Source organism: Bombus huntii, chromosome 6 (assembly GCF_024542735.1).
Source record: "Bombus huntii isolate Logan2020A chromosome 6, iyBomHunt1.1, whole genome shotgun sequence".
Taxonomy (NCBI): Eukaryota; Metazoa; Arthropoda; class Insecta; order Hymenoptera; family Apidae; genus Bombus; species Bombus huntii.
In genome coordinates, this window is record NC_066243.1 from 5,579,498 (window position 1) to 5,596,374 (window position 16,877).

The 16,877-nt window shown below is 35.0% G+C and overlaps 1 protein-coding gene across 1 annotated transcript; it reads right to left on the minus strand.

The window, feature by feature from the left end:
• Window positions 1–1,472: 1,472 nt before the first annotated feature.
• LOC126866753 (odorant receptor 85b-like) lies at window positions 1,473–14,462 on the minus strand. The gene is made up of 5 exons (XM_050620689.1): window positions 14,215–14,462; window positions 5,408–5,753; window positions 3,265–3,495; window positions 1,787–1,942; window positions 1,473–1,523 (listed from the first exon to the last, which is right to left on the minus strand). The coding sequence occupies exons 1-5, from the start codon at window positions 14,460–14,462 to the stop codon at window positions 1,473–1,475; spliced, it is 1,032 nt and encodes a 343-aa protein (XP_050476646.1).
• Between the last annotated feature and the right edge of the window lie 2,415 nt (window positions 14,463–16,877).

A 16,877-nucleotide genomic window follows, 5' to 3' on the forward strand; every position in this document is an offset into this window, starting at 1 on the left:
AACGGATCTCACTGTAGATCGTTGTCTCGATGAAGAAATTAAAAAAAAAAATTTTATTCTATATTTTCGACCTCTTTTTTCGCGTAGAATCACCCCCTTTCCGCTTGTACCACCAGTTACCAACCACCCTGCATATTTCACTAGCCAATTATATTATTAATTATAACAGAATTTTTTTTATTTATTTATTTACATTTTACAATTTGTCCAGTAGGACATTTGGTAAAATATTATAGCTTAGTGATATAGTAATATAGCATGTGGATGGCTACTCCCAGTGGGGTACCATTTTATAACAAAATGACTCACAAAAATGTTCGAACACCCTTTAAAATAGAATATTTTTTTCAGAAAATTTCTTTAAAACCGCGTTTTGAAAAATTAGGACGATTAGTTTATGAAAATTGATTGATGCAGAAATAAGCGAAAAACATCGAAAAATGTAAGGATCTTCAGATTTATGACAGTTTTAAGTGGTAGATAAGTGGAAGGTTATAAAAAATTGCGATCTTTATCATTTTTAACCTTTTGTAACTAACAGATTTCTATAAAATGTTCAGCATGTGTAACTGGCATGCTTAAATTTGCAAAACATACTATTTAAAATACAGATAAAGCGATCTTTACTATTGTAAAAATGGGAGCGGGACAATATTCATGTCAATATGTAATATTACCACCTCTTTTGTGATTGGCTTTGATTTGCACACACTTTACGGATTGTAATAGACAGAATGCGCTGTTTATCATGGACTGCTCTATTTATACTATCGGTTTTCGAACTTCCAGGAATGTTCGAGTTCACGCCAAACACTAAAACTCTAAAACACTAAAAAATTTCAGCTTTGTGCCGACTCTTCCACTTGTTATCGCGACTCAACTATCATATCAAGAAATTTGTAATATTCGTGAAAATTCCTCCCACTATTTTCATTGTGACTCCGATCAATTGCCATTTATCAAAATATGGTACACATGTCATATAGTACATCTTCTAACATCTAAAAAAGTTTCAAATGATTTGTTCCAATTTTGAAAAACTTATTCTGTTTTAAGGGACGCTCGAACACTTTTGTGAGCCCTTGTATATGGATAATCAATTGAATTATCATAACAGTCCAGAAGAATACATTTTAGATATTTATTAATAGTATGGAAATTAGAACAAAATAATGCAGTAACCGTAAGGAAACGACATATAAAAAAATAATTACATATAAAAAATAAATACTTAGAATATCTTTAAATTTAGATAACAATTGCAATACTACATTTTATGAAAACTATAAAATATAAAATAAACTTTGAAGCAATAAAATTTTCCTGTTTACTGCATTTCATTAGTAGTATATGGTTGCTTCAATCTCCAAATTTCGAACAGATTGTTTCATTGTAGTAAAATAAGTATTATAGCAAGAGTATATTATTCCGGCGCGTATCAATTTTTTACTATTGCAAATTTTCATCGTGTTTTATTCCATTGCATGTAACACCGAAACATACGAAGCAGAGGCTTTCAACATCTATAAAACAGAATATAAGAAACATGACAATAAATCATTTTAATATCACTGTCTTGATTAATAATTTTAACAAGTTAAATGCAAAAAATATATTGAAGTTGACTGTATATAGAACAAAATAAGTAAAATTATTTTCATTAATTGGATAACTAATATTAAAATTTATTTTGTAAAATTAGTCACTTGTGCTGTGTTAAAAGATAAAAATTTATTTTCTAGAACATTTGGTTCAATTTTTCATGGAAGCGTAAGAGAATTCTTACATTAGCAAATGTCTCTAAAGAAAGATTCATAAATTTCCCAATTGTGAGATACAGAGGCTTCTGAGAACGCAATATTAATAATAAAAGCGCGCGAGTTTCATGAATACTTAATCGATACCAGTTGGAATTGTACACAGTCCAACCGATATCCTCACTCTGTAAAAAAAGAATGATTTTATACAATAATAAAAAGGAGATTTTTTTACATAATCATAATAACCTTATTATAATCTTTAACATAAATATCTTACTTTTAAACTAAGATATTCGCCTGTATAACAAAGTATAAGTGCTTCAAAATTAACAGCTATGTAATAAGGAAAGCATTTTGCTATTACTGCAGGTGCTTGTCCACTGCTTAATGACTAAAATGTGAAAGAGAAATTATTTAATGATATAATCGCCAAGTAATAAGAAAAATACAGTGGTTCTCGAAAATATTCGACGCTTACCATAGAAAATTTGTATAAATATATTGTTTGCATATCACGAAACTGTTTGAAATACTTAATGTTAGTACTGTAATGAGACACGGTTATCGTGATTATAGTGGCAAAATTTGAAAACAACCCGATAATGCAAAGTTACAAATATTTATTGCAAATATACACTTAGTGAAAAGTTAGTATAGACTATAAGTAGCAGTCTTAAACATATAATTAATGCTAAGCATGATCCCACTAGATATTGTCGCTTATTAATATAGCGAATAATTTTATTGACTGTTCAAATACTTTTGTGATATTTGCGAAGTGTATATCTTGTAACATTTATAAGTATACATTTTCAGATCCGTTTCAATGTTTACCAGTATAATCATGGTAACCATGCTTCGTTATAGTACTAATGAGATTTCAATATGTTCTGTATAATACAATATACAAAACATTTTTTAGACCGCGAAACACAGCGCGTCGTTATAGAACCACACATGCACATGCACACGACCGTTTCTTGCCCGATAACGGTTCAATGTCACGAAAGAGTTTGGACAGCTTCGAAATTTATAATCCATTTACAATCGCCGAAATAAGAATGGGTTACTTCGCATGTGTGGAGCTACGGTAAGAATCCCAAATCCAACGAAGCTGTACTCACAGAACGACCCACAGAAAATTAACGAGATTGAAGATTAACGCGAAGCGTTTGAACGCACTCCACAACGAGATTGACACGAAATCGCAGTGGCACGATAGATAGTGCCCAAGATGCGGGAGATAAGTAAGAGTAAATCAAGAGTAAGTCAAGTCTATGACCAATTTCAGAACAAGAATGAGAGTTAGCGAACTTGATATGTTTAGGCCAATGATTAACAATCGATCAATCAACGAGCAGTCTGTCGCCGATGGAGCGCGGATCTTTTTCACGGAGTTGAGAAGTAATCCTTAACAAGACTATTCAAATACTTTCGGGATTCACTGTAAATGAATATAAATTTTCACATTGTATTTTTCAATCTGATGACTGAATTTACTTACGGTTACAAGAAGAAAGCCCACAAAGCAGATCACTACAGTGTTAAAAAAAAATTGTAGCAAAGATATCAAAGTGAATACACTTTCGACATTTTCAGATAAAGTTATAATTCTTTGGTGTTTGGCTATAAGATTTTTTATGATTGTTATACGTAAATGCTCTTCATTATGATTATTTAAAATCTCTGTTAACCTATCGCAGAGTATATCGATCTGACTGGCTACATGAAGCACCTAAAAATAATGAAACACGCTTTCAAAAATTAGAATTGCTCCAAATTATTACCGTAATTTCTATGATATTTCTTATTGATAAATAATAACGAATAATATAATTATTAGCAGTAACTAATTGATAATGTAACTAATTAATCACTAATACGTAATATAATATAGTTATATACAGGATGATTCATAAATGCATATCAATATTCCAGAAAGCGAATCTACACATTAGAATAAATAAAAAGCCTCATAGAACGTTGATGTTGGCTTTCACGTTATGATTACAGCACACGCTCCAAGTGTCTATCTCGTACCACAATACACACTGTTATAGATGTTCTATTATAGATGTATAGATATCATAGATGAAAATATTAGATGTTCTCCGAGTAATTTTAAATTCAGTTTGTATTCTGTCGCTCAGGTTGTGTATTGTTGTAGATAAGTTGGGTTTGATGCACGATAGATCTTAAATGCTGCCAGAAGAAAAAACCTAATGGATTTAGATCGTTATATTCAAGCAATGGATCCACATGGCCTACCATTAGCTTACAAAGGTGCTGTTAAGGAATGTCCTTACTATGAAAAGGAAATGAGGTGAAAATGTCAAATATAATTTGGCACCGATCTTTATATGAAACAACTGGTAGTAAACACAAGCAAAGAGAGCAACACTAATAGAGAAGAAATGTTCAAGCCTAGATCCAAATATGATACATTGTTGAAAAACTAAAATTAAAATATCTTTTAAATCAATGATTTTTCTACTCAAGTATCTTAATGCTTTCACGAAGAGAATTAAAAAATGCATTAAATGGTGTATGAAAAATGTATAATTTCATTTTGTAAAATGGAAGTAACCTTGAAATCTTTGAAACACTTCTACTTTCGGAGATCATCATTTAAAACTATGTAATTATTCCGAATTTTCCTATAATAATATTATTCCTGCGTTAACTTTTTTGACGTTATGGGTGAGTCCAAGTGCGTAGTATACCTTGCATATTATATAAAGCGTGTGCAGCGTAACAGTTGCCACGATTTTTCAGGCACTCTCGATAATCTGACAAAAAAAATGTTTTGTATAAATATTAATTAGCTTTCGATCGGCTAGAAATTGCAATATAAGAAATTTCCAAAAAACTGTTTCTTCAATACAAAAACTTCTATTAAAGAAGTTCGAAATTCAATTCGTCCTCCCGATCGTCAAGCTTGTCAGTCTCTGAGAGTCCTTTTTAGAGATCCCATAAGAAGAAGGTATACGTAAACAAACCAAAGATCATTGAGCAGCTGAAGATTTCGAGGCGAAATACGAGGATTAATCCTAGATACTCGAACAAAGGTTATGGAAAATGTTCTTAAGGGGGGGGGGGGATAAGGTTAATTCGTACAAAAATAAGGCATGTTTTTGTGAATTATTTGTGACGACACAGTTAAAATCTCTTTATTAAAACCATACTACCTTTTTTCCGAGACACGTCCGAACAATTGCTGTCATTGCCGTATTTTTTAATATTTCTCCGTGAAAATTTTATACAATATTTTTTAAATGTCATACTTTAATGTACTATTGGTTTTAATAAAGAGATTTTAACTATATCGTCACAAATAATTCACAAAAACATGCCTTATTTTGTACGAATTAACCTTACCGTCCCCCCCTCCCCCTAAAAGAGTTCAGCTCTGTAAGGCTGAAAATTGCGGGTATTTATGTCACACAGCTTTTAATACATAATTTAAAAAGATTCTCATAAATTATATTTTATCTTTTTCGAAAGAAATATATCTTAATTCAGATATTCTTTAAATTATTAATTTTGTAAGTTTGTTAGCGACATTCGTATCATGCTAACTGAAATGATTCAAAGAGAAGTAAATACATGAGTAATATATGAGATTGAAGTAAAAAGTAATAACTTACGAACGTTGCAATAAGAGCCATAAACATCCCTGCCATTAGAGTAAATATTGGTTGTATGACAAGTTGTATCGTCACAATGATTTCATATATTGGTGAAAATGTTGCTTCGAAAGGAAATTCCATTCTCAATAGAAATTTCTTTTCCGTAGAATGTGATGCTTCAATGTTGTCAGGAACGAAAAAGGTGGTCACTGCATATAGAGAGATACTGCATGTAAACACTATAAGCATAACCTTCGCAATGCGATAGGATAAAATAGCTTTCTGCATCATTACTTCCATATTCCATTCAGATTTACAATTATCCCAGTCTTCGGCCATTATGATCAAAATTTCGGAAAAAGTTCTGTATAAAATAATATCCGCAGTCATATAGCTTTATAGAAGCATACATATCAATCATGCAATCATATAGGTACATCGATTGATCTGTGAAGTGGATTTTACACTCGAATCACTACCCTAGTTCAACACTTGTTTTGTATATCAATTAGTATCAATGTTGTAAAAAAAAGATATATATATATATGTCGGGTTTACATTAGAATTAGGGTTAGGGGCGTGAAACGAATCTTTATTAGGATTACACATTAGAGAAAAAAGAAAAGCGAAAGCAAAATGGCAAAAACACAGAACAACAGAATACAAAAAACACCTAAACAAACTCGCAAAAGAAATAAAAAACAAAATAAAAGAGCACAACAACAACGAGTTCACAAAGTTCATCGAGTCACTATCTGCAGACACAGCAGTGTGTAAAAGCCACAAAAAAAAAAAAAAAAAAAAAAATAAAGAAGACAATAAAAATGGTACAAGCAATCAGAAAAGCAGACAACACATGGGCAAGAAGCAACGAAGAGCTAGCTGACGAATTTTCCAACCACCTTTAGAACACATTTACACCACATAATATCAACAACAGCAACCCCAAATGCCATACGGACGAGGATGCGCAAACCATTAGCATCTCAACTGACAAACACAACACTATACCTAAAACAGCAGCACAAGAAATTAGAAACATAATCGAGAAAACAAAAAATAATAATGCACCAGGAATCGACCTAATTAAGGGCAAAATCTTGAAAAACCTGCCCCCAAAAGCGATAAGACAAATCACAATAATAGTTAACGCAATACTAAGAATACAATACTTTCCAAAAACATGGAAACTGGCACAAATTATAATGATACCCAAACCAGGCAAGGACCCACACGAAACCAAATCCTACCGACCAATCTCATTACTTCTGGTGTTCTCTAAGATACTAGAGAAAGTAATTTACGACCGCATAAAACCTATAATAGAGAAGAATCACCTAATACCAGATCACCAATTCGGATTCAGAAACAAACACTTCACAATAGAACAAATGCACAGTCTCGTCAATGAAATCTTACAGGCGCTGGAAACAAAACAATATTGCACGGCACTCTTTATGGATATCGAAAAAGCATTCGATAAAATAAACCACACCAGCCTACTTCAATCAATTAGAAAACAGTTCCCGGAGAAGATATACCAATTAATCAAATCATACTTAAGCAGCAGAACCTTCATAGTAAAAATCAAAGACACATACTCTGAAGTTAAAGAAATCAAGGCAGGATTTCCGCAAGGAAGCGTCCTAGGACCAATTTTATACACATTATACACGGCCAACATACCAACAACTAACAATAGCAAAATACTGACATTCGCGGATGACACAGCTGTACTAGTCAGGCACACTAACCCTGCAACAGCAGTTACATTACTATAAGAACATATCACAGAAATAGAAAAGTGGCTTCAAGCAAAAGAAATTAAAACAAACCCCGATAAACGCAAACACATTACATTCACACTGCGAAAACAGAAACCACCAAACATTGTACTAAACGGCACACACATAATACAAACAAGGCAAGTCAAATACCTAGGACTCCACTTAGATACACGACTCACATGAAAACAGCATATTAAAGCAACAATAGACAAAATACAGATGGCAAGGAGACAAATGTACTTGCTAACAAGTCGAAAATCCAAACTAAGCATAGAAAACAAACTAAAAATATATAAAATTGTCATAAAACCAATCTGGACGTACGGAATAGCATTATGGGGAACAGCAGCAATGAGCCATATAACCAAAATAGAGGCAATGCAATCTAAAATATTCAGAACAATAGCAAACGCGCCATGGTACGTTAGAAACGAGGACATTCGGAAAGACCTGGGAATACCAACGGTCAAGGAGGAGATTAACAGAAGTGCAAGAATGTACAGAGAGAGAATAGCAACGCACCCAAACCGGCTGGCAGCGGAAACGGTCGACACATCAAGCATAAAAAGAAGATTAAAAAGGAAACACCCAACAGATCTCACAAAGGACATAACCTAACAAACACGATGATGGTACCCCGCTGGGGGTAGCCACCCACATGCTATACTAGGATACCGCTATAATATTTTACCAAATGTCCTACTGGACAAATTGTAAAATTTAAATAAATAAATAATAAAAAAAAACCCGAAACACACAGGCGACATCCATTGCTGGTGTGCGCCAATTACATAACGACACCAGTTGCGACGTAAGCGACCGGCTCCTACGTAAATTGATACATATTCCACAGACAACTGTGCTGATATCATGGACAACAATCGTTCTTTTCCGACAAGCAAGATCTAAATGTTGCGTTGCAGATGGCACACGCGTCTGACGTTTAATTGCTTCAGAAACATCCTTATGACCCGACCATAAAAGCCAAATTAATACTTATTAATTTCTATTAAATATTTTTTTATTTTATATTTAGACAAAATACAGATGGCAAGGAGACAAATGTACTGGCTAACAAGTCGAAAATCTAAACTAAGCATAGAAAACAAACTAAAAATATATAAAATTGTCATAAAACCAATCTGGACGTACGGAATAGCATTATGGGGAACAGCAGCAATGAGCCATATAACCAAAATAGAGGCAATGCAATCTAAAATATTCAGAACAATAGCAAACGCGCCATGGTACGTTAGAAGCGAGGACATTCGGAAAGACCTGGAAATACCAACGGTCAAGGAGGAGATTAACAGAAGTGCAAGAATGTACAGAGAAAGAATAGCAACGCACCCAAACCGGCTGGCAGCGGAAACGGTCGACACATCAAGCATAAAAAGAAGATTAAAAAGGAAACACCCAACAGATCTCATAAAGGACATAACCTAACGTACAAACACTCACCACACTAAAGAAATAAATCAATCAAATTCGAAGATGGTATCCCACTGGGGGTAGCCATCCAAATATTATATTATTATATCACTAAGCTATAATATTTTACCAAATGTCCTACTGGACAAATTGTAAAATGTAGATAAATAAATTAAAAAAATTTAGGATTACACATTGTTGTTATGCAATAGAGAAGACATTGACTAGTGCAAATATGATTATTAGTACAAGTGTGGATATTCTAGAATTGACAAGTAACCGCAGTGATTAGACACTAATGACAATGATCTTAGCATCAAAAACGAATCCGCGGTCGACGGGATAACAACTGTACTTTTTTTCAAAGTCTAAGTTGGACTCGATTTACTTGTCTACGATACAAGTATTACTAAACTAGCTCTTTGTTAAAACGTAAAATATTCACCGAGCGTAAAGACACTATGTAACTCGCCAATGAGATCTCACGAGAGAATAATTTTCCGTCGCGATAATGCTGTAGAGAAGAACTATATGTGTGTGTCTAACTATGTGTGTGAACTATGGGTGTGTCTAAGGACACGAGATTATCGGATCCGTCGAGGATAGCCTTTGCTCAGAAAGTGAGGGAAATTGACGTTGCTGTTAATTGGTCTATTTCCATGTTGGTGGCTAAAAAAGGATGCTAGCTGTCCTTCAGGGAAGGTTGCTAGCGGGAAGCGTCGCTCGTTGAAAAATAGATCTCCCCTATCTTCTTCCCGTAGTTGGGACAAAGACTGTTTGTTTGTTTCAAGGACCTAAGGTAACTAGATCTTAATGTTTATAACGGCCCTTAGGCTAACTTTTTTTTCTTTTATTTATTTATTTGTATTTTACAATTTGTCCAGTAGGACATTTGGTAAAATATTATAGCGGTATACTAATATAACATGTGGGTGGCTACCCCCAACGGGGTACCATCATCGTGTTTGTTAGGTTATGTCCTTTGTGGTATATCTGCCCCGGGAACTGTTTTCTGATTGATTGTAGTAGGCTAGTGTGGTTTATTTTATCGAATGCTTTTTCGATGTCCATAAAGAGTGCCGTGCAGTATTGTTTTGTTTCCAGCGCCTGTAGGATTTCATTGACTAGTCTGTGCGTTTATTCTATTGTGGAGTGTTTGTTTCTGAATCCGAATTGGTGATCTGGTATTAGTTGATTCTTCTCTATTATAGGTTTTATGCGGTCGTAAATTACTTTCTCTAGTATCTTAGAGAACACCAGAAGTAATGAGATTGGTCGGTAGGATTTGGTTTCGTGTGGGTCCTTGCCTGGTTTGGGTATCATTATGATTTGTGCCAGTTTCCAAGTTTTTGGAAAGTATTGTATTCTTAGTATTGCGTTAACTATTATTGTGATTTGTCTTATCGCTTTTGGGGGCAGGTTTTTCAAGATTTTGCCCTTAATTAGGTCGATTCCTGGTGCATTATTATTTTTTGTTTTCTCGATTATGTTTCTAATTTCTTGTGCTGCTGTTTTAGGTATGGTGTAGTGTTTGTCAGTTGAGATGCTAATGGTTTGCGCATCCTCGTCCGTATGGCATTTGGGGTTGCTGTTGTTGATATTATGTGGTGTAAATGTGTTCTAAAGGTGGTTGGAAAATTCGTCAGCTAGCTCTTCGTTGCTTCTTGCCCATGTGTTGTCTGCTTTTCTGATTGCTTGTAGCATTTTTATTGCCTTCTTTATTTTTTTTGTGGCTTTCCATAGGGAGTAGTTGTAGTTCTCGTGAGCAGATAGTGACTCGATGAACTTTGTGAACTCGTTTTTGTTGTGCTCTTTTATTTTGTTTTTTATTTCTTTTGTGAGTTTGTTTAGGTGTTTTTTGTTTTCTTTTGTTCTGTATTTTTGCCATTTTGCTTTCGCTTTTCTTTTTTCTCTAATTTTTTTCGAGGATATCTAGTGGAACTGTTTTTGTTTGTCTGTTGGTTGTTTCAGGTATAGTGGTTGTCCTTGCGGCTTCTTGGATAGTTTCTGTGAATGTTGTTATTGCTTGATCGATGTGTTCAGGTGTTTTCAGTGGGATGTTGCAGCTGATTTTGCTCTCTATTATTTCTTTGAATATTTACCATTTGGTGGTTTTATTGCATAGCTTCTCTGTGCTGCTGTAAAGTATTGGTTTGTTTCTGTATATAATTATTATGGGCGTATGGTCGGAGGTAAGCTCGAGGCTGGGTGCTATGTTTAGTTTATTTGCGTTTATGTCCCTTTGTAACTGCAAAGTCTAGCAGGTCAGGTATTTTGCTCGGGTTTGTCGGCCAGTATGTCGGTCTTCCTGTGGATAATAATATTCAGGTTATTATTTCTGATGTATTTTTCCAAAGTTCTGCCTCGAGGTGTGGTGATTCCTGATCCCCATACTGTGTGCTTTGAGTTATAGTCTGCCGCTGCAATATACTCGTCACCTAAGTGTCGGAAGTAGTCTTCCCACATTTGCGTTGTGATTTTGTGTCGCGGCGGTACGTATACTGCTGACAACTGCAGTTGGTTGCTGTTAGTCTGTACGGTAACGGTGGATGCTTCTATATGTTCTTTACTGACCTGGCTGTGTAGGTGATTTTTAATGTCGTTTTTATTACTACTGCCGTCCCTCCGTGTGCGCGGCCCTCTTTGGTGTTGTATATGGTGTAGTGCGGTATTTTTATGTAGCTTTTTATTGTGAGGTGTGTTTCTCAGACGAGTAGTATATCGATGTTATTGCTATACAGGAATATTTTAGTTCCTAGGGCCCTTTGTTGTAGGCCGTTAGAGTTCCAGGCTGCTATTTTAAGCGTGTCTATTTTTATTTTTTGCTCATCATGTTAGTAAGTAATTGTAACATGACTGTTATCTGCTGTGTTTGCTGTCTGAGGAGTTCGTTTTGGTCGCTTATCATTTTTGTGAGTATTTCGATGTTTTTTATGGAATGTTTTATTAACTCTTTGATTTTTATAGCGTCGTTGCTGTGGTTGTTCTGTTCTTGATTGTCTAAGGGTGACGACCGGTTGACTACTTCCGCGTAGCTTCGGTTTCTAGCGGTATTGGTGTTAGTGTGGTTATTGTTCCTTGCGTGCTGTGTTTTTGGTGTTGACGTAGGTTCTGTGTTGTCCTGTTGCGTGTGAAGATTGTTATGTGTCCTGTTACGAAGCGGCGGAAAACGTTTGCCTTGAAGTTGCTTTCTTACTAGACAGCCTTTGTAACTCGCTGGGTGATTTCCACCGCAATTGTAGCATTATGCGTCGTTTATTTTTTCCGTGTGTGGACAGTTCGCTGTTAGGTGCTTTTCTGCGCATTTGACACACGCCGGGTTCCTGCTGCAGTAATTTTTAGTGTGTCCATATTGTTAACACCTCATGCATTGTGGTATGTCTTTTTTGTGCCTGGGTGGCTCGACTGAGATTAGTGTGTTTAAGATTTTTTTAATATCGTAAATTTCCTTGTTGTTTTTAGATTCTAATTCTATTAGGAATAGCGGTAGTGGTTGCTTCGTATCGTACCTTGTAATATTGTTTATACTTCTTGTTTGGTGGCCCTTCTTTGCTAATTCGTCACTTAGTTTTATTGTGTTGATTTTTGGGCGCAGTCCTCTTATAACTACTTTGTAGCTCCTTTCCGTTTTGAACTGGTACGTGCGGTATATGGCATTTTTTCCCCTTAATTCTTTTATAACTTTTCTGTAATTTTCTGGTGTGTTTGTTCGGATTTTTATTTGTTCTAGTTTTGCTTGTTTTAGTGTGTAACTATCCTTTCCAACAATATTGTTAAGTTGATCGATAAGCGGATCTATTATTTGCGCCTCAACAAATGTTGGTGGTGGTTTTGTGATGTGTGCTGATTGGGTTGTGGTGTTGCTTGTTGGGTCGACGTCTGATTCTTCTGTTAGCGAGCTGAAGGAGTTTCTTAGCGGTAATTCTTGCAGCCATCGCTGCTTTTCCATATCTAGGTTGGCTGTTATTTGTCTTTTTTTGTTATAGCTGGCTACCTTCCAGCTTTCGTCCTGTTGAGTTGTTGCTTTGTTGTTTTCCATGTCAACTTCTATTGTGGCTGAGCAGTCCTGTCCTTGGTTTGTTGGTTGACTTGTTTTTAATGTATGTAATATCGTGATATAATGTGTTTACAAAGAGTGGACAATAGAGATGTTAATCAGACAGAAAAAGACGATTGTTGTTCAACCTGAACTATTCACGCCAAACGCACAGAAAACAGCGCAATCCACACTCTCTCGGCAACGCCACTCGCAACCTCTGTCTCCGCTCAGCTCGCACTCGGCTCCTCGACTCGCACTCTCTGCTTTTCGACTAACTCTCTGGTCGTTGCCGCATTCTGTTGTCTTTTTCCTAGACCCACCGCACACGTGTTCTGCAGACGCTCGTGGCCAGGGTCACGTAGGTCTTTTCCACGAAACTATGCACTTGAAAAGACCGATGACACATTGATGGGCCCGACGGCGCCTCGGCTCTCGCGACATTGTTCATAGTTCGCCCGATATTTCTTAGGCCTTTCGTCCACGATACTACATGTATCTGTTGTTTCGTGTATGTAATATTGTTCTTGTTTGTTTATAATTCTTATCGGTGGAATATTTTCCATAGTTGGTTTGCTAGTCTTCTTGATATAGGACACGGGTTTCCACCGTTTGGCTATAGGCGTAACCGTTCGTAGTTTTCTCTTCCCCACTTGCCGCACTTTCTCCTGAGCACTATTTCACACGCCCGTTTAGCTCGGCTGCTCGGGCAGAACTGTTCTCAGGCTAACTGAACATGTATTGTGGAGATGCGTGTGCATCTGGTAACCATCATACCCGAAGAATGGAGTCTGCGTATGGCGAGTCACGGGATAGAAATCGTTGGAATGTTTACTGTCGCGTGCCGCTACAAATATTTCTTTTAAGGAGAGCTATTGAATTACTCCGTACCTTTGTTAGACAAAGCGTTCATCCCGTGACCGCGGCTACGTTTGGCGATTGGCTGTCGTCTTGAGCCCAAGATCATTATCACAGGTCTCGAACAATTACAATCGAATTCAATAATTATAATTGTTTAATTACAGCTATGGTAGACTCTAGATTACAATGTTAGGGGGTTATCCAAAATTCCAAAGGCTCCGGTGTTCTTTTATCTCCGACATATATATATATATATATTCTTTTCATACTGTTTACTTTTCTATTGCATCTTGTAGGTTGCATTTTAAGCATTTCACTGAATAATACATTTTGAAATAATACTACTATTTCATGATAATAAGTTTTAGACATGCTATTTGAAAAATATTCTTTAATATAATAGGTGTCTTTAGTCATTTGAGCTATGAAAACAAATTTTAACGTGTAAATCATTTTACCTATTATAGAATATTTCACATTATCATTTGAACATTTATTAATGAATTGAGGTGATTTATTTGCGTGAGGTGATTTATTTAAAACCGCACAATAAATTTTGAATAATGTATGATATTGAAAAATTATAGCTAAAGTGTTAATAAGTTTATTAGTAATAAGTATTAATAATAAGTAAAATAAGTTTGATGAATAGAAGCAAATATAAACTTAAAAGGAATAGATCAAATAAAAATAATCAGAAACCATCTTACTGTTTGTGGAACCAAACGATAATAAACTTCAGCAGAAGAAGAGTATTTGAAAAAGTAACGCTTAACCCGTCTAATAAGTCTGTTAAATCGGCCGCTTTAACATGAGTAAGACAATATGAATATTGAAATATTAGAAACGTTGACATCACTGTTGTCCACATGATATATTTGAAAATTCGACATGAAGAATTTGGCCATGCACCAATCAAACGAAGGGTGATTTCAACTGGATAGCTAATAATACCCATTATAGCCATTGACGATAATACTTCCTGTAAATATAAATATTATTTCTTATTATTTACAAATTTGTATAACTCCGCAAGATCTACTAGCGCCACATATAATCGTTTGGCACTAATTATTGACAAACATATAAAAGGCGCTTAAAAGAATTTATTCAATTTGAAAGTACGTGACACTATTTCTATTTAAAAAGTTTCCTATTTGAAAAGTATATGAATCAAATAAATGATAATTTCACACTCTTGAGACTCGTATTAAACTAAGAAATATTTATTATCATTAGAGCGTGGATTGTAATGCAAATTCGTATTTTTGTAAACTTATTTAAACAAAAAAAGTCTAAATGACAAAAATCCGCGATCTAATTGGCACGATCAAAATATTTTGTAAAAATAAAAATAAATATTTTGTAAAATATATTTTCCCACATACATATACCAAAATAATCTTCACATAATATTAAGAACACGAATAAACATGTGTAAAAAGGGTGTATAAAAACTAAGTGTAGAAATCACTGTAGTATAATTCTACACTTCTGGATCGGTACAGATCTATAAAAAAAAGTTCGCGCAACATTTTTTGTCGTAACTTATTCCATTGATCACGGGGAACAAAAGTTTCAAAGGAACTATGGGTTCCTTCCTTAATGATTCCTTCTCAAGGACAAAAATCTTAAAGCTTTAATAATTCATAAATTGACTTTGTGGCATGATGGTGAATTGCATGGTGGTCTGCCGCGATGTATTTACATTTAAATTCGCTTTTAATAAGGAAGTACCGTGCTTTTTATAGAAAAACAGAAAATTACAGATTAGCTCGTGAAATATATCAGAATACAGAAATAATGGTAGATTTCTGTGTGCAGGAGACATTTTGTGATAATGCGATTTTCAGCGGCTATGTTAATAATGCGGTAATCAAGAATTAATATTGTAACGTCTGAATGTAGGAATATTGGGTGTCGGGTATAATCGATACAGAAACTAACGATTACAGAACGAGTGTAGTTAAAAATTGAGAAGCGAGAAAACCATAAAGGCTACGAAGTCAGAAAACAACTACAACGAAAACTGTTTCCTTCGCTTTGAAGCAGAACATACAGCAACTATCCCCCACAACAAGAAATTACAGAACCAGAGCCAACACCAAATATACAAAACGTATCGAACTCTAACCATAGAAACATCAACACCTTTGGCAGCCGAAGTTATGCACAAGTAACTAACCAAATACCACTCTTAAACAACCAAAACCAAAACGACAACAATAAGAACGCTACAGAATTCAAGGAACTGCTCAAGCAATCCATCAGAAACACTGAAATGCTAACAAAAATGATAGGAGAACAAAATGCAGTACTCAGACAATAAACACAACAAATTACAGTCATGCTACAACTACTTATAAACAGGTTAAGTAAAAAATAGAAATGGACACGCTGGAAATAGCAGCTTAGAACTCCAATGGTCTACAATAACGGGTCCTCGAAACTAAAACATTTCTGTGTAACAATAATATTGACATATTACTTATTTCAGAAACGCATTTCACGCCAAAAAGCTACATGAAAATACCAAAATGTTACACCAAAAATACCATATGGTACCAAACACACTTCAGGAAAAACACACGGAGGGGCCGCAGTGATAACAAGTGTTCAAGTTATTACTTCAAGAAAAACTCTACATCTTTACTTTTGCATATCCGTGACTTGGACCCGCTGTCACGCAGAGTATAGAATTTAGTGAAACAAACAATATTCCAAATAAGGAGAAGTCCATCTTATTGTGCTCTTGAATATAAATTATGTTTTGGGTTACAAGGTCTAGAAACAAAGGTGCCATAAATGGATTTCTATTGCTGTTTCTTGTAGCCTTTAGTTAGAGCTATAAGGTTAACTTTTTGGTAATGTTCTTTGCTATGAATATACGAACGTACTCCCTATCGCTTCTGTTGTATCGTAACACATGAACAACGTTGGATCAGCATATACTATACACTATACTTATACTCACACCTTTATTTATTTCAATATATTTTTCTATTACAAATTCATCCACTCGTTCTTCTATCAGTCAACCTCAACTATAAGAAACGATATCAAACACCATTACATAGGTAAATTAGTCAAGAACACGTTCAAGCAATGTTATAATAAAAACTAACAGCGATTACCTCCAGATGTCTACAGTATATGCACCACCGCGACACAAAATGACATTACAAAAATGGGAACAGTATTTTCAATCCTTAGGTGAGAAATAAATCGCAGCGAGATACTTCAATGCAAAGCACACGCTATGGAGCTCAAGAATTAACACACCTCGAGGTAGAACACGAGAAAAATACATTAGAACTAGTAATATCAACTAGTAATCTCATATTATCCACACGAAGGCCAACATACTGGCCGA